At 45.1% G+C, this 18,264-nt stretch overlaps 2 protein-coding genes across 6 annotated transcripts in view; both read right to left on the bottom strand.

Moving 5' to 3' along the window:
- The window catches only part of XRCC5 (X-ray repair cross complementing 5), a 76,174-nt gene extending 75,531 nt beyond the window's left edge, over positions 1-643 (bottom strand). For 2 of the 3 annotated variants that reach the window (XR_002831320.1, XM_014462511.2), the window contains exon 1: positions 529-643. Coding sequence is in view for 1 of the 3 variants with exons in the window: in XM_014462511.2 (XP_014317997.1) it covers positions 529-549 (21 nt within the window). In the remaining 2 variants the exon portion in view is untranslated. The other variant, XM_014462514.2, reaches the window with a different exon arrangement.
- A 4,126-nt stretch (positions 644-4,769) lies between these two features.
- TMEM169 (transmembrane protein 169) lies at positions 4,770-18,236 on the bottom strand. 3 transcript variants are annotated; one of them, XM_014462474.2, is made up of 4 exons: positions 18,155-18,236; positions 17,627-17,733; positions 9,037-9,471; positions 4,770-6,867 (listed from the first exon to the last, which is right to left on the bottom strand). In XM_014462474.2, the coding sequence occupies exons 3-4, from the start codon at positions 9,305-9,307 to the stop codon at positions 6,245-6,247; spliced, it is 894 nt and encodes a 297-aa protein (XP_014317960.1). In that variant the 5' UTR covers positions 9,308-9,471; positions 17,627-17,733; positions 18,155-18,236; the 3' UTR covers positions 4,770-6,244. The 3 variants fall into 3 exon arrangements, with proteins under 3 accessions (XP_014317960.1, XP_014317974.1, XP_014317978.1); XM_014462488.2 differs by having other exon boundaries at positions 9,037-9,401; XM_014462492.2 differs by lacking the exon at positions 17,627-17,733 and having other exon boundaries at positions 9,037-9,432; positions 18,155-18,184.
- Positions 18,237-18,264: the final 28 nt, after the last annotated feature.

Genomic DNA, 18,264 nt, shown 5'->3' with positions numbered 1-18,264 from the left:
TGAAGCATTCAGATCAGTGCCTCGCACTGAGAAAATTAGATTATTACAGAGGCAATAATAGGACACCTTCTATTCAAGTTATTTTACTCACGGCACCTCTTTGAAGTTTTACAAGCCTGTGGAGTAGGTGCTTACCATGGCTAACGGCCATTCTCATACAGATTTAAAAAGCCCGGGCTCGGAAGGAATGAAGGAGGGTTAGGGGTGGACTGGGATAAAGGGATAGAGAGGAGTAGCCGACACGGGAGGGAGGTGGGGTGGTGAGCAGATGGAAAGGAGGTGAGAGGATGGGAGGGCAAAGGAGGGGTGGGGAGTAGGAAAGGCTCAAATGCAGGTCTTAGGACTCCGAATCTCCAGCTTTTCTCATATTGCATCCCTCGGTGCAGGCCCTGCTGATCCAGCCCACGAACCACCATGATCTCCCCTCTCCCCTCACTCCCTGGCACCGCCGTCATCCCATGATTCCTGCTTCGGAAACACCCTTTCCATCGTCAGCACGGGCAACGCGCAGGCCCACGCTTCCTCTACCTTGTTCCCCGACCGCGCCATGTTGCCGCTCCGCAGGCGCCCCGGTTGCCTCTTCCGGGCGGGAACCTGCAGCGCCGCAACTCGGTTCCCGCGGACTCGGAACCAGGTGAACCGGAAGAGCGGCTGGGAGACCGGGAGACTGGGCGAGGCGGGGACGCCGTGCGCCGACCTCCGAGCATGCGCAGATTCCTTGGGTGCCGCCCTGCTGCGGAGGCGCTTGCGGTCATTGAGTTGCCCAAGTGTCTAAATACAAACCACTTATCCGAAAGATTCATTTATTCAAACTCAAGGAGTTCTTTGAAAACTCAAATATTATTTTTTAAACTTTTTATATGACCCATAAGTAGAATGACTGAAGACCCACCACAGTGAAGGAAATGTGCACGCTTTATGTCCATAATTTTATCTTCTCTATAGTCTCTCCTTTCTGTTTGTCTCCTTCTCTCTCCTTCCTTCCTCTTTTCTCTCCCCCTTCCCCTACCTCACACCCACACACCTTCCAGTACAGATTTGTTTCCTGGGAGAAATCAGAGATTCTAGTACCTGTGTTAGTTTGCATCTTCGCCATCCTTAGAAACGTCTTTAGAATCACCCACTTCCAGGCGGCGAGGCAGTTGCGGTGCTGAGAATGGATATGGACGTTAAGCACTGCTTTCACTGGCAAAGGCCTCCCTTAACAAGCGCGAAGAGGCAGATATTACTCATGTAATTATATACATAATCTGTTTAGATTTGTATGCTATGTAATTGGGTGGAAAGAGGGAGGACAAGAGGTTGATGGGCTATGGCTGGTAGAGGAAAAAAGGACGTTTTTGAAGAGAGATGCATGAGAGCTACAGTCACAAATGAGGAAAATGGATGCAAGGAGAATGACAATGTTATTTGGGTGCCCCTCATCAGCCATGCCTCCCAATTTGGTTAAGTTTTCCTTCTACTAGTCTAGGCATTTAGGTACCTTCTTAGAGCCCGTTTGAAATGATTTTCATTTGCAAGCCTATTTCTTCCACTAGATGGCAATCCCAACTAGGGTGGGGGCCATGTCAGCTTCATCTAGGTGTGTCCCTTGGGCCTCATCCTCACTCCACTCTCCTCCATTAAACTATGGCCTCCTTACCCTTGCCCTAATTATAACTATTTTTGGCCTTGGCCATTGATTTCCCTAACCCCAGAAAAGTCTGGCAAAAGTGTTTGCAACTTCCTAATATATGCTTAAGTAAATATGTGTCTGTGGAAACAGTCCACCTAAACAAAACCTCCATAAACCCCTGGACCTGCTGGGGTTGGACCCCAGCAATAGAGCACCTGAATTAATCTGAAAAATAATCGTATTATTTTAAATCTTAGAACACATATACTTATGGGGTTAAGTTTCTCATATGTGAATAGGGGGTTAAGTTTTTCTTAAGTTTCCTTTTCAAGGCCTGTGTGAAACAATTGAGGAGGTGACTCAGCTGTGAATCCAGCAAGCAGAACTGATAAGCATGGTCAGACCGACACACCAGAAGTCAAAACACATCTCATCAACATCATCTCATCGCCTGATGACTAAAGGACAATAGCTGATGTCCATTTCCAGCCTCACCCTAGCCCTATTCCCCTTTATAATCCTGTCCCTTGCACCTTGCAGTAAAACAGGATTTGAATGCTTGTAAGTACCCTGTCTTCTTGGTTGGCTGGCCTCCTCCATAAACGCCTTATATGATTCAACCTTGCTTTCGTTATTGGACACAGCGACAGGCAGCCCGAGTTCAACTAATAACAGTACATGGAAAGAGTACTATTCATAAGGATTCAGATTAAGATTATTATATATACTAGAGGCCCGGTGCACGAAATTTGTGCACGAGCAGGGGGGGGATCCCTCAGCCCAGCCTGTAGCCTCTCCAATCCAGGACCCCTCAGGGGATGCCCGACTGCCTCTCACAATCTGGGACCACTAGCTCCTAACCACTTGCCTGTCTGCCTGCCTGATGGCTCCTAACCCCTCTGCCTGCCTGCCTAATCACCCCTAATCACCTCTGCCTGCCTAATCACCCCTAATCACCTCTGCCTGCCTGATCACCCCTAACCACCTCTGCCTGCCTGCCTGCCTGATCGCCCCTAACCACCTGTGCCTCGCCCTGCACCCAGGACCTGGGCTTCCCTCCCTCTGGCCGGCCGCAGGCACCCAGGACCTGGGCCGGCTTCGCCCAGGCCACAGCCACAGGTGTCCGGGACCATGGGGCAGGCGGCTTGTCCCTCTTCCAGGCTGCAGCCTGGCTGGTCCCCATTCCTCTCTTGCCAGCTCATGTGTGCCTGGCTGGTCCCCATTCCTCTCTCCCCGGTGTTGAGTGTCTGAGCAATTAAGGCATGAAGGCATGAGGGCATGATGATGTGAGGGTGTGACAACCACTTGCATATTAGCTCTTTATTATATAGGATACTAGAGGCCTGGTGCACAAAACTCGTGCATGGGTAGGGTCCCTAGGCCTGGCCTGCAATCAGGGCCAATCTTCCCCAGCTGCCAGCAGCTGGCCCCACCCCCCATCACTGCTGGTCACCAGTTGCCCTCTGTGTGTGGGGGGCGACTGACAGGGTGATCGGGGCCCGGGGGCCACCTGCACCTGCCACCACCCACCCCCAGTTCCCTGTTCCCCAACGGGCGATCAGAGCCTGCGGGCTCGGGGCAGCTCCTGCATTGAGTGTCTGCCTCTTGGTAGTCAGTGTGCATCATAGCCGACCTTGTTTCACTGTCAGGTCAATTTGCATATTACACTTTTATATATATAGACTAGAGGCCAGGTGCACGAATAAGTGCATTGGTGGGGTCCCTCGGCCTGGCCAGCGATTGGGGCCAATCAGGGCCATCTCTCCCAGTCTGGGGGAGGGACCGCAGGAGGTTGGCTGTGGGAGCACACTGACCACCACAGGGCAGCTCCTGTGTCAAGCATCTGCCTCCTGGTGGTCAGTGCATGTCATAGTGACCTGTTAACCAGTCTTAACAGTTGCTTAGGCTTTTATATAGAGAGATAGAACAGCCACCATAGTTACTCTTTTTCTGCAAATTGTTGCTCTCAAAGCAGTTTGGGAGAAACTCAGAAACAAAGTGAGCACATTTTATTTATATTTTATTTTGTTTTCATTTCAATTGTTTACATCTCTGCAAAAGTGAAACTGAGGAAACAACCCACAAGCTCAGTTGCCTGCCACCATGAAAGCCAATACTCATGAGAGAGGTACGGTAAATAAGGAAAGAGGTTTATTCAGGTGCCAGCGACCTGAGAAGATGGTGGACTCTTGTCCTTAAAAACAATCGTAGCATCTCAGTGCAGGAAGGGGTTTTTATAAGGAGGGAAAGGAAAACAGAACAAAAAGATTAAGGGGAGGAGTTTGAAAAGTTTTTTACGTGCAGACCAGCATAGTCCATTCCGTTAAGAATCTTAAAACTGGTCAAGTGATGGTCTGGGTGCATCATCCTGGTTTTACAATTGAAGATCAGCAAATATTCTGGAGCTGGAATCCCTGAAGGTCAGAGTCATCCCTCATTGTATGTCAGCAGACATCCTCAGTTTTATTGCAGCATTAGCATTCCTTACACCCAAAATAGGCTGTTCCAGTGTAATGAGAACTTGGCCAAAGGTGAAAGCACATATACTTTGATTTGTTACAGAATAAATAACTTTAATCACTAGATTGGTGATATTAAATTATGGTTACAAAAGCACCAATGAGCACCAAGTTTATCTTCAAAAATGTTGAACAGAATTTTGTTTTTGTCAAACTAATAATAGTTATTTAAAAGGTGGGTGTTGCCCTGACTGAGTGGCTAAGTTGGTTGGAGGTTCAAAAGATTGCAGGTTTAATTCCAAGTCAGAGCACATACCTAGGTTGTGGGTTCAATTCTAGTTGGGGCACGTACAAGAGGCAGCAGATGGATGTTTTTCTCTCATATTGATGTTTCTCTCTCTGCCTTCTTCTGTCTCTAAAGTCAATAAAAATATCCTCAGGTGAAGATGAAATAATCATAATAATGATTGTGGGATATCTTCTGAAGGTGGATTTCAGCACCATATGTTAAACAAATGTCCCTGGCCTTCTGTGGGAGATCATGCCCAACCAGTCTGGTTTGCTTCACAGCAGTTCTTTCAACTTCTTCCTGAGACATGAATAAGAAACAAGTACCAGCTATTCTTGTAAGGCCCCAAACCTCAAAAAACTTCTTGATCTGTGACGATTCAATTAAAAAAAATTAGAAATACACCTTCAGGAATGAATTTGGTTTTAAGTTTAAAATCAATCTAGATTAATCTGCTTTACACTCCCTGGTGACCAGGAAGACAGTCTTCCAGCTCAACAAAGATTGTGTTTGTTGTTAAACTCCAGAAAGGCATGAGTGAGTGAGGCTCTGAGTGAGGTTTTTCCAAACAACAGAAAAATAACTCTATCTTCTTCCTGCTTAGGGCTACCAATCCCTGTTGGGGGGTTGTGGGGAGGCAGTGGGGAATGACAGATGCAATCCCTCCCTGCACAGTCTTTAATCTTAGAGTAAATTAAATATTACCACCCAGTCCCACCTTCACTACCAGGAAAAAAGGTACACTACTGTCATACAGTTGTTCTCAACTGTTTACTCTTTGCTTCTAAAAAGAACCCTGAAACCACATGACATTACAGTCATTTAATTGCAAAGTACAAGATACTAATATCTATATATAGCTTATACATAGTATATATAGCTAGTATCTATATATAAAATCTCTAAGATTTAGGCCTAAATAAATAAATAAATAAAACTATATTAGCAGTTTGGGATCTGAATATATTTAAATAATTATTGATATTCTTACTTGCCCATCAAAATAGCCATTCTTCTTTATTCCTCTTAAATTTGCATAACCCCCATATTTAGCCTAGCATATAACTGCGAAAAGACTACATTTTGCAGCCTATTTTGCTTGTTAGATCATGTGACGAAGGTCTCGCCAATGAGATATAAGAAGTATTGAGTGAGACTTTGGGAAGCCTCCTTGAGCATAGAAAATATGCTTTTCTTTGCCCCTTCCTCTATTCTGCCAGAAACATGGATGAAATGGCTGCAGATGTAGTCAGCTCTGGGGTATGGAAGATAAAGGTTATGAGGGTCATATTTCACCAATGGTAGGGGAATAAAAGAAGCCTGGATCCAAGTAACTCTATCAGGTCCCCTGATGGTCTGCCTCCAGACTTCTTCTATAGAAGAAAGAAGTAAACTTCTATCTTGTTTAAACCACTCATATTTTGGGATATAAATTATATGCAGCTAAATAAAACTCTAAGTGAGGCATACAAATCTTTACATTCTGCTATACTGTGGTAAACCTGCTTCCTAAATGTTTCACTCAACTCCTATCTATTATTTTATTGGTCCCCCAGAGCCTCCTTATTCTCCCTGTCACACTTACTCACATATTCCCCTGAGTTCCAAGCACCAGTAACACCTTCAAGCACCAGTACATAAAACTGAGCTCCTTGTCCCAGATGAATGGTCATTTTAGGGCAGGGGATGAAGAAGAGTTTGTCCATTGTATGGCCAACTTTTGTATAAATTGCTTTTTTGTTCCCTGCTCTCCTAGAATCATCAAAATAGTAGGGCAGATCAGTGTGGGCTAGACTTTTCCGGAAGCACTGTGAGGGGAGGGAAATTGGAAGAAGATATACAGGCTACAGGGACCAGAAGAGGAAATAAGGTGTTCGAAGTTTAGACAGTGGAAGTTTCTACTTCCTGGGTGGGGTCCTTGTTGGAGAGATTGCCTGAAATATTATCATATTCAAGCAACTCCACAATGCTGTAGGGAGAACAGTCCTCCAGACCCAGCTTGCTGCAGAGCCAGCCGCAGAAGCCTTTCTCCATGTCCCGGGCAGCTTGCCACCATGCTCCCCAGGACCACGAGAGCTGAACCACAGCAGCATAGAGGCCCAGGGAAGAGGCCATGGCCATGATGAGCACTGGGTAGAAGAGAATGAGGCAGGGGCAACATGAGATCTTATGCCAGAAGGTCCTCTCCTCATTGTACACAAGGAAGATGTTGTACCAAGTGATAGTGCCATAGTAGAAAGAGACAACGAAGGAGAGGATAAAAACCACAGGCAGGCAGACCAGTGTCCAGAGGACCACATGGGGCCCCTGGTCTGCTGACATCTGGCAGACCTTTCTGCCTTCAGGGGTTGTTTCTTTCAATGACTCTTTAGGCTTGGTCAATTCCTGCAGCTCCTTTTCTGTCAAAGTGACATGGATATCCACCATCTGGCCCTTTTTCTTCCCTCGTGTGATGGTCCCAGTTAATGTGACATAGCGGCTGTCCAAAGGCATGTTCCACATACCTGCAAGGCATAAAAGAGGTGAAGTCAAGATCAGAATAGTGGACATTTCATCACAGTGTTGTGGCTGATGACAACAGTGTCTACTTTTAAAAAAAAATGTTTTATTGATTTTAGAGAGAGGTGGAGGGAGAGGAAGAGAGAGAGAAACATCGACGTGGGAGAGAAACATTAATCAGTTGCCTCCCGTATGTGCCCTGACCAGGGATGGATCCCGCAGTCTAGGTATGTGCCCCAATCGGGAATCGAACCAGCAACCTCCCGGTGCACGGGACAATGCTCCAACCAACCAACTGAGCCATACCGGCCAGGGCTAGTGTCCAGTTTTATAGCATCTGTCATGGCACTGAAGACAGTGATTCAATGGTGGACTGAATTGTTTTTCATGTTCCTTCTCCACTTTCTGGGCCTCAATCTTGATACAATCTCTGTGATTGGAGGAGTGTGAGGAACTTACTACCTACACCACTTTATAGTGATCTTATTTCCGGCTTACAAGTACTGTGAAATATTGCTTATTAGTATCAATACTATGGTTCTCTGAGAGGGGGCCTCCCCACAAGCCTGTGGACATCCCAGCCCTTGTGTCTAAGTTCTGTTCACACACACACACACACACACACCACATACATACATACCACACACACATACATACAACACCACTACCACCACCACCAACAACCAAACAACCATCCTTTGATCACTCTGGAAGTGAGGTTGAAGACACTGAAATAGGGAAGTCCGTGATCCTCGGTATGTGAAATGTATTCTCAAATGAAGGAGGCGGGCACAGTACAAGCTTTAAGTTGGCATGTCCCCAACATCCTGTTTGACTCCTTTCTGGTCAGGGCACATGCCCAGGTTGTGGGCTCAATCTCTGGTAGCGGGTGTGCAAGAGGCACCCGATCAATGTTCCACTCTCACATCAATGTTGCTCTATCTCCCTCTCCCTTCCTCTCTCTAAACATCAATCAAAAATAATTTTTAAAAATCCTTTATTGACTTCCCCTTGAACTTACAATAAATCCTAAACTCTTTACTATGACCTGCAAGGCCCAATGTGATCTGACCCTGCACCTTTCTGACCTCTCACCATTCCTTGTTCTCTACACTCACTAACAGAAAATACTCTATTCCAGAAACAAGCAATGGTGTTCCCACCTTGGGGTCTTTGCCTTTGCTGTTCTCTCTCCTCTAAAAGCTCTGCCCAAGATCTTTTCATTGCTGGTTCCTTCATATCATTCAGATCAGCTCAAACCTCACATCCTCAGAGAGCCCTTGCACATCCATGCAATCTCTCTCTCCCAGTTACTCATATTCCCATCACCGTGATTTATTGTCTTGGAAACTTGAACCATTACCTGAATAATCTTTTATTTGCTGACTTGCTCACTGTCTGTCTTCCTTCCATTAGAAGGTCAACTGCATGAGAGCAGGGATGTTGCTTGTTCACCGTGGGTATATGTTTAGAGATGAATCCATCTACACACATAGATCTACCTCACCCATTTGTTGTTACACAGTGATGCTCAATACAGACATTCCACAACTTGATTAGCAGCAACAAATATGCTTACACATGCTTCCTTATGCACATGGGCATAAATTGCATGGGGTAGATACTGAGAATTTCCAGGACATAAGAATGCATATTTTGAATTTAATAAAAATTGACAATTTTCCCTACATAGTGATTAAAGCGATTCCACTTCCGCTTGAGGTGTATGAGCATATGTACACTTCCTCACATTAATGTTTTTAGATTTTATCCGATTTTTTGCCATCCTAAATGTGAGGGAATACTATAACTCACTGTTGTTATAACTTGCATTTCCCTGATTATTATGAAAGCCAACTATTATTGTTTCTTTATCTTACATGTATTAAGCGATTAGCACAGTATGCTTGTATTACTAAATTTTGTGTATAAATTAATCTCTTTCATTACACTAGAAGTTCCAAAAGGGCGAGATCTCTTCCATATTACCTAGAAGAGAACATAATAAGTACTCAATAAATATTGTTGATTCATTAAATGAAGACTGCAACTTTGTGAGAAGAAATGTATCAACAAGAAGAAATAGGTCAGTGATCAAATAGGTCTGTTTTCTGGAGGATCCTCATTTGGTTTCCTTCCCATGGCTTTAAGCAAGTGGCCCCAGAGAGACTTACCATCATCGGCAGGATAGTCTAGGAAGTCGGCTCCTTCCTCCTCTTTAGGCTGGTCTCCACCTTCTGATTCCCCAGGCTCCTCATCCACTTTCTCACTCTCTGACCGGTAGATGATAATAGATTCTGGGCGGGACTCCTTCCTCTTCTTTTTCCTGCGACCCATTGTGGATTCCCCATCCAGGGCCAGGGCAGCTGCCACGGCCTTCCTCAGAGAGCCATGGTGTGGGCTTGGAAGCTGGCCCTGACTTTCCACTGGTGCCAACTCTTCCATTCTAGTCCTCACGTCTGGTTATTCCTTGTGAAGAGTCCAACTTGCTTGGGCAAATTTACAATCCACACATCCCAGAGCTTCTTCCTGGATGGGGCTATGCAAAGATAGCCCAATGATGAGTGCAACTTGAAAGATAGGAAAGCAGAGCCATCAACAGGGGTGAGCTGAAAAGGAATTTGGGAAATGATCCTCAACTTGGCAAGTCTTCACCTCCTTTTACATTTCATAACACTTTATTTCACTTTACTTCTCATAACACTTTATTTCTGCATTTAAAAAAGAATTTAAATCCATTTTTATTGATTTCAGAGAGAAAGGGAGAGGGAAAGATAGAAACATCAATGATGAGAATCATCCATCACCTGCCTCCTGCAGACCCCCTACAGGGAATTGAGCCTGCAACCTAGGCAAGTGACCTGACCAGGAATTGAACCCTGACCTTCTGGTTCATTGGTCGATGCTCAACCACTGAGCCACACTGGCTGGGCTACTAGTATTTCTGCATTTTTGAGTGCTGCAGAAATACTTTCACAAGGCTGGATTGGAGTGAATAAAATTTTATGTGTTGCAATGATGTCTGTCATTTACAAAAACATATATATTATGTACTAGTAAACCCATCAATCTAGACAAGTATAAGGAAATTGGGTGAGGAAGCCTTACAGACAAACGGGAGTTAAGAACCTTTCTTACTCCTACCATAGATGGAGATTCAGATGGCTGCAACATTGGTTGCAATGCTCCAGGCTTCTGGCTATCGAGTCATACATTACAAGCATACTCAAATGGATGAATGCAACTTTCAGTGAGGCACCCAAAGATGGCACAACTTCACAACCACATATACCCTACTGGTCTACAGAGCACACCTCTTTCCTGGCTTCTTGTTGGCCCAAGATCCCAGAAAGTTCCTGGGATCTGCCCTACCACATGCTGGGAAACCAGTGGAGAGGACGCACACTTTTCACTCTTAACAGTCTTCCTTCTTCCTCTTTTGTTTGTTTGCTTACAAGGTAAAGAGAGTTTGTGGGTGGATTGTAAAATTTTAGAAATCAGGAACAGTCTTACACTTCCTCATGTCCAGTGGAAAGACCCCAGGACTCATGTAGTGGATGCTTAGGGCATACTTGTTGACCTCATAGGACAGAGGAGAAGGGAAAATATCTACTTAAAAATAAGATAAGAGAAACTGTTAAGAGAGAAAGGCTTAATTATCTCCCCATTTTTATACGCTTTATTATGCTGTTAGTGTTTTATCTGGGAACTAGCTTCTGAACACTTCTCCTTCCTTTTAGATTCCATAAGATGGAGGGTAAAAAGAATTTGCTCAGTTTCCAAGACTTTCATCTACAGAATTAAGAGAAGAGAAAGGACTGCTCTTTTCCCTGGAAGTTGGGCTTCACCCGTCCTCCACCTCCATTCCCAGTCTGAAGATGGTCAGTGAATGTGATGCTGTACAGTGTGACCTTCAATAAATCATTAGCTCTGGATTCTCAGTCATCCTAGGGCAGCGGTTCTCAACCTGTGGGTCGCGACCCCTTTGGGGGTCGAACGACCCTTTCACAGGGGTCACCTAAGACCATCGGAAAACACATATATAATTACATATTGTTTTTGTGATTAATCACTATGCTTTAATTATGTTCAACTTGTAACAATGAAATTGGAGTCACCACAACATGAGGAACTGTATTAAAGGGTTGTGGCATTAGGAAGGTTGAGAACCACTGTACTAGGGGGTAAATAGGTTTTAAAGAACATGCTCAGACTCTAAAACTCAAGCTTAAAATAACTGGTTTTAAGCATTCTTGAAGCCACTTTCCATAAATTTTAACTTCATCTACAGTTGTCTTCTTTTTTTTTTAAATGATTTAATTGACTTTTACAGAGAGGAAGGGAGAGAGATAGAGAGTTAGAAACATCGATGAGAGAGAAACATCGATCAGCCGCCTCCTGCACACTCCCCACTGGGGATGTGCCCGCAACCCAGGTACATGCCCTTGACCGGAATCGAACCTGGGACCTTTCAGTCCCCAGGCTGACGCTCTATCCACTGAGCCAAACCGGTTTCGGCAACCATTTTTCCCATACCCATTGTTATACCACTTTGGTCTACTAGCCATCATCTCTTATCTATGGTTCTAAAACATGTTCCTTATCTTCTGGCTTCTACTCCTGCTGTCTTCCAATCAATTCTCCACTCAGTAGTTAGAAAGATCTTCTGAAAGCATTAATACAATCACCATCAAGTTCACATAAAGCTTAAAACCCTCCAGGTACTCTCTACTGTTAAAAAAAGAAATCCACATGGCCTAAGGACCTGCATGACCCACCCTCTTCCAGTCCTGCTTCTCTATGTTCTACCACTTTTTTCATCTATGTCTCCAATGCTTGATCACACTGGCTGCCCATTATTCTTCAAGAGCACCAACTGCTTTCCCTCTTGAAGTCTTTTTTAAAAAAAAAATATTTTTATTGATTTCAGAGAGGAAAGGTGAGGGAGAGAGAGATAGAAACATCAATGATGAGAGAGAATCATTGATCAGCTGCTTTCTGCATACCCCACGCTGGGGATCAAGCCTGCAACCTGGGCATGTGCCCTGACCAGCAATTGAACTGTGACCTCCTGGTTCTTAGATTGACGCTCAAACACTGAGCCACACCAGCTGGGCCCTCTTGAAGTTTTCTTAAATGCTATCTACCACAGGGCTGGTATGCTGAGCCACCCCTGGCCCTTCACATGGCCATAGCCTTTATATCCCCCACAGCTTTCCTGACACCAAACCTAAAATAGGCCCCTGCTCTGCCTTTCATTATTCCTTTTCATTATAGCCTATTTCTTGTATAAGACATCAACATTTGTAATTAAGTCTTATTTGTTATTTTACTTGTTTGTTGTCTATCTCCTCTACTAGACTATAAGTTCATACAATTAGGCCAATAAGTAGGTTTTCAACAAAATATTTTAAGTGACTGTATTAATAATTTGGGGGTGGGGGGGTTGACATGGTAGCAATTAAGGATTAGCCTGATTTTGTCAAAGACCAAGATTAAGGAAAAGTTTAATAAAGAGACATTAATAAGCTCTTTTATGCCTAATAAGCTCAATTATGGTACAATTGTTAAGTGCTACATCTCTATCTATTTTCTTCTTTAATAATGGAGGTTTTTAGCTGATCACATGACTTCCCTGGTAAAGATAATATTTCCCAGCATTCCTCAAATATAAGTGTGATCATGAATAATCTTTGGCCAATGGGATGTGATATGTGCAACTTCCACATCTGCACCTCTCCTCTTTTTACTTTCTTGAGGGCTGAAATGTGAACTTGGTGAGTCATCTTCAGCCATACAGACAAGGGAAAACCTGTAGGGATGGCACAGGAATGAGGAAGAAGGATTAAAAGCCACCCTCTTCCTCTGGACTGTAATATGAGAAAAAATGTATTTATTTTGTTTCAATCCAGGGTTATTTTGGCATCTTGAGGCAGCCACACAGAAATCTTAACCAATCCACTGGGATTGCCCACGGTTATTTTATGTCCCAACCCCTCTGCTGTGTTCCAAGTTATCAGCCCTGGGGCATAAGCAGATTTTGATATGCATCTTAGAGTTAGATCATAAAATGGCATCACCCATTTTATGGTTCAAGCAGTTTTGATTCTTCTGGGTGGGCCAGGAATTCTGAATCTCAGCAGGCCAATACAAAGGATACTACATTGATGCTGGCTTAAGCCCCACCAGGAACCCACTGGAGAGCTCAATACACTGTATGATACTGTTATGGAATGAATACTTGAATCCCTCTAAAATTCCTATGTTAAAATTTTAACCTCCAATGTGATGGTATTAGGAAGTGGAGTCATTGGGAGGTGATTAGGTTATCAGGGTGCACCACTCATGAATGAGATTAGTGCACTTATGAAAGAGACTCCGGAGAGTTTTCTTGCTCTGTCATGTGAGGTCAGAGCAAGAAGCTGGACACCTATGAATCAGGAAGATGTCTATTAACCAGGCTCTCACCAGACACTGGATATGCCAACACCTTGATCTTGGACCCCCAACCTTCAGACTATGAGAAAAAAAATTCTTTAAGCTATCCGTACTTTTATTATAGCAGCCTGCACAGATTGAGACAGAGACTATTCTCTGCTTGTAATGAGCTGGCCAACAGTGCTTTCACGAAGAAATGCAGGTCCATTTGGCATGGGTTGCCTGAAATTTCATTTGAAAAATCCTGAGTTTAATTGGTGCAATTAGTTCAAATTTGTAGGGAGCGGCTATAGCAGTGGTTCTCAACCTTCCTAATGACGCAACCCTTTAATACAGTTCCTCATGCTGTGGTGACCCCCAACCATAAAATTATTTTCATTGCTACTTCATAACTGTAATTTTGCTACTGTTATGAATCGTAATGTACATATCTGATATGCAGGATGTATTTTCATGGTTATAAATTGAACATAATTAAAGCATAGTGATTAATCACAAAAACAATATGTAATTATATATTCAATATGTTTTTTCTGATGGTCTTAGGCGACCCCTGTGAAAGGGTCGTTCGACCCTCAAAGGGTCGCGACCCACAGGTTGAGAACCGCTGGGCTATAGGGTTAAGCCTCCGACTGACCGGTTGGCAAAGCCACACACAAGTCCCACTTTAGAGGGCACAGCACTCTTAGCATAATTAGGCTTGACCTTATGGTGCTCCCTAGGTCTTATCTGGGCAGCCAATTGACTGTGGGAAGTGCAGCAAGTGCTGCCAAAACAAGTGAAACTCACAAGAACATTGTAACTATGGTGAGCACTACCTTATTTACCTCTGGCTATAAAATAAAGGCTCAGCTTGCTATCTAGGTCTCTCTCTGTGGCCTTAGCCAGGCACAGGAGATCCACCTAGACCCAGCTTATTCTCTTTGTCTGCCTTTTCTACATCCTTCGCCGCCCCCCTCAGACTCACTGAACCCTTGGCTGTGCTGGCACGGCACACAAACTTAAATAAAGTGCCAAGAGGACAACCAACCAAAACAAAACACAAATGGGCTGTCACTTTGTCACCTCTGGCTTATAACACTTCCAAATCAGGGTGGCCTGCTCCAATGGTTTAAGAACAATTAGGAGTTAACTTTTTGCACTTTGACCCACCTGGACACATCTCCTTCTTTCAGAGAACTTGAACTGGGGCTGGGTGGGTAGGGTAGCATCATTTTCAAGTTAATTTACCATTACAGTGAACTGTCTTGCTCCAGCCTGCTATTCTTTCAATTCTTCTGATTTGTGTATGTGTCACCCAAAGGGCCACATATTACCTGTCTGGGGTGGTCAGACTCTCCCAATAGCATCTTGATTCACCACCTTTAGATATACTAGGCCAACCAGGAAATAAATCTTATCATTTTACCACTGAAAATTACCATTAGCCTCTCTCAGGGAGGTAGTCTCACCAATGTAAAAATGAAAGGGAATTTGGCTGATGGAACAGCAGCCTCCAGTCAGTTGCTGTGAATTGGCCGTGAGCACAGTATAGCCTGTTCCTTTGTGGTCCCGTGATAGTATTTATCTTGTCATTGCCAACCTACCTGGTTCTGAAAGGTTCTCACACTGAGACAGGTTCATTACTGAGGGATGATCTGACCATCTACAGAGGAAACCGTTCCTGGCAGCAAAGGTAGTTGGTTACAAGGAGCTGGAGCGTGTTCTTATTGTAAGATCTGATCTTCACTATCTGACCTTCTGTTTGCTTATTTCTTACTTCTCATGGCACACGTAGCCTTTCCACCTCCCATTCCTGCTCCAAACATGCATACATGCTAGAATATAACTCTACCAAGGCAGGGACACCTAAGTGTCTTGTCCTCTGTACTGTAGAGAACAGTCCTTGGCACATGGCAGGTGCTCAGTAAATATTGACTGAATGTTGTGAATTGGTTAAGAGTTTTATTTATGTACATCGGGCTCTTACTTCAAGGTGGGATGGAGCTAGAGGCCTCATTGACATTCCTTCTGCGTGGAGAGTCTGTGAGTCTGAATGTTGAGAATCCCACAGGGCCCTGTCAGTCTGAGCCAGCAGCTGCTTTGCAGAAGGGGGAAAGTGAAGTTACCATGCAGATGGGGCGGGGGAGGGGCGGCGAGCTGGGTGAGGAAGAATCTCAGAAGATGAAGGGAGTCAGTGCTAATGGGGTTTGACAGGGTGGGAGTGTGGAAGGGTCAGGGCCTTGACGATGCTTTGTCCCCAGGACAAAGCGGGTAGTGATGCAGAGTGCAGGGAAGGGCGGCACTTGATTCACCAGAGGAGCAGTCAGTGCAGCATGGTGTGGCTGCCTGAGGCGAGGTGGCTCCATCAGGGGCCAGAGTTGAAATCGGGAAACAAAAAGCCTCTGAGCGGCAGGACTACCACTGGGCCGTCAGGCCTTATGGGGTTAGACTCTCAAACCCTGGTGAGGTCAGAGGCAGAGGAGACATGCCTCTTTATTTTTAATAAAAGACCTCTCAGAGAGACCCCATCTCTCTTCACCACGGGCTCTCTTTGGACTGTGGAAAATAACTTTCTGACTGCTCATGCTACAACTTCCTTGCTGCTCAGGACTCGCTCCTGTCATCCTCGGCAGTCAACACTGGCTTGAAGCCAGTCCAGCCAGCTTTTCACTGGAGGACCACAGAGCCCCTCTCTCAGTCCACTCTGCCACCACACAGGGCTGTGGTGCAGCCAGGCTCACACTGACCCGCCCATGCAGAGCTCCATGAAGCCATAGGTCAGTGGTTCTCAACCTTGGCTGCACATTAGAATCACCTGGGAATCTTTTGAAAATCCTGATTTCTGGGCCTCATCCTCTGGAAATTCTGTTTCTTTGTTACTAGTGTTGTGGCCTCAGCCCATAACAAAGAAACAGAATTTCCGGAGGATGAGGCCCAGAAATCAGGATTTTAAAAATATTCCCAGCCAAAACCGGTTTGGTTCAGTGGATAGAGCGTCAGCCTGCGGACTGAAAGGTCCCAGGTTCGATTCCGGTCAGGGCCATGTACCTTGGTTGCGGACACATCCCCAGTGGGAGATGTGCAGGAGGCAGTTGATTGATGTTTCTCTCTCATCGATGTTTCTAACTCTCTATCCCTCTCCCTTCCTCTCTGTAAGAAATCAATAAAATATATTAAAAAAAAAAAAAAGATTCCCAGGTGATTCTAATGTGCAGCCAAGGTTGAGAACCACTGCCATAGGTGCAGCCCAGTCACAAACCACACAAAATTATCATCATCTATATATATTTAAAAGACCAATATGCAAAGTGTCCCCTCAGGAGTTCGACTGGGAGATCAAGAGTTCTATCACTCACTATGATGCGTACTGAACATCAGGGGGCAGTGCAGAATGAAGGAAGGCCCTGGCCGACAGCCGGAAGGCCCCATCGGCCCTGATTGCCAGCCAGGCATAGGGACCCTACCTGTGCATGAATTTCGTGCACTGGGCCTCTAGTATCTTCATAAAGTTATTCTTAAAAGAAACTTCAAGTACTCCTTGTGAAGAAAGAAAGCCTGGAATTTTCTGGAATAAAAGAAATTCCTCAGAACCAAGTCAATATTTCTCTTCCTGTTAAAAAGATTTCTTTTGTTGTTGGGATTAAAGCATCAGGAATTAATTTTTCTGCAATAAAACTTTGAACTTTACTATATAAATTTAATTCTTTGTTGTGGAGGTGACAGTGTCATTCTTAAAAATTTGGTCATTACCACATACCTGACTTAATAGATGTGATTCCTAGGTAAACTCTCTAGCAAATGGAAAGAGGAAGAGCTTTCCTCCCTTTGGTAAAGAGTGTAGATTGGAATCTGTCAGCAACGAAGATTGAGGGGCAAGTGTGTCTTAAAGGAGGTGGGAGAAGGCAGGGGATGGAGGAAGAGGAAGGAAGATGTCTGATTGCACTCTCAATCATTTCCAGTTTGCTTTGTGAAAAGGTGCTGGGCCCAACCAAGGAATAATGGTATTTGTTTGCTTTTACATGCTTTTAATGCCCCGCAGAGGAAAATACAGCATTCTGATAACAGACTTAGAAATAGCATCCTGCCTGGATTGTTAAGACACAGCACCTGGCACAACCCCTGGATCTGCCAACTTCTTAGGCAAAGTCTCACCGGGCCAGTCCAGGTGTGATCTCACTCTGGTGGGTTGACTGAACCATGCCAGATGAACAATAAGAAGGAGAATCTGAATAATGAATCCCTAGGACTGGGAACCCAAACACGGATGAGAAATTTCCCCCATCCTCAGCAGGCTCGCTCCCCTGCATAAGGAATGAGCTGGAGGATAGGTTCTCAAACACACACCTGCAGACGCGTTCTTGCAGCAAGCATGCACCCTTCAAGGACTCATGGGTTTACGCTGAAATGGATCAGATCTCGAATCTGGTAAAGGTTGCTTCTTCCTTTCATTCCTGAGAGGGAGATGAGGTGGAGATGGGCTCGAGTTAATTTTTAAATCATTTTCTTGCGTCTGCGGATAACTGCACCGGGGCCCTCCTCCCCGCACCGCTACTACCCTCCCCGGGGTCCCTTCCGGAGGATGAAAGGATCTGGAAGCGGGTTTCTTCCCCTCAGCTGGGCCAGCCCCTTCTCTTCCCAGCCAGCCGCACACAGCATCTGGGGCCACGCCGCAGCCTCTCTTTGCCCAGATGCCCTGGAGATTTAATTTTAATTAACCGTGAGAGCTACAGCACTGAGGACTGCATTTTTCAAATACAGCACACTCCCGCCTTTTGTCTGCTTCCCTTCTGCCATCCACCCCCAACACCTCCCGTGGCATCGAAATAAAAAACAAACAAAAACAAACAAACAAACACAAACGAGATGTCTCACCTACACCTGCCAGGGGCAGAGACAGGCAGAGGACGCCGCGCTCGGGAAGCCGCCGCCTGGGAGCGGTCTTTCCGCAGCTGCGGCAGCGGGCGGGGCGGGGCGGGGCCCTG

The sequence above is a fragment of the Myotis lucifugus genome, unplaced genomic scaffold, assembly GCF_000147115.1.
Source record: "Myotis lucifugus unplaced genomic scaffold, Myoluc2.0 scaffold_3, whole genome shotgun sequence".
Lineage (NCBI taxonomy): Eukaryota > Metazoa > Chordata > Mammalia > Chiroptera > Vespertilionidae > Myotis > Myotis lucifugus.
Note: the sequence above shows the minus strand (reverse complement) of the source record. Positions and strands in the feature narration are given on the sequence as shown.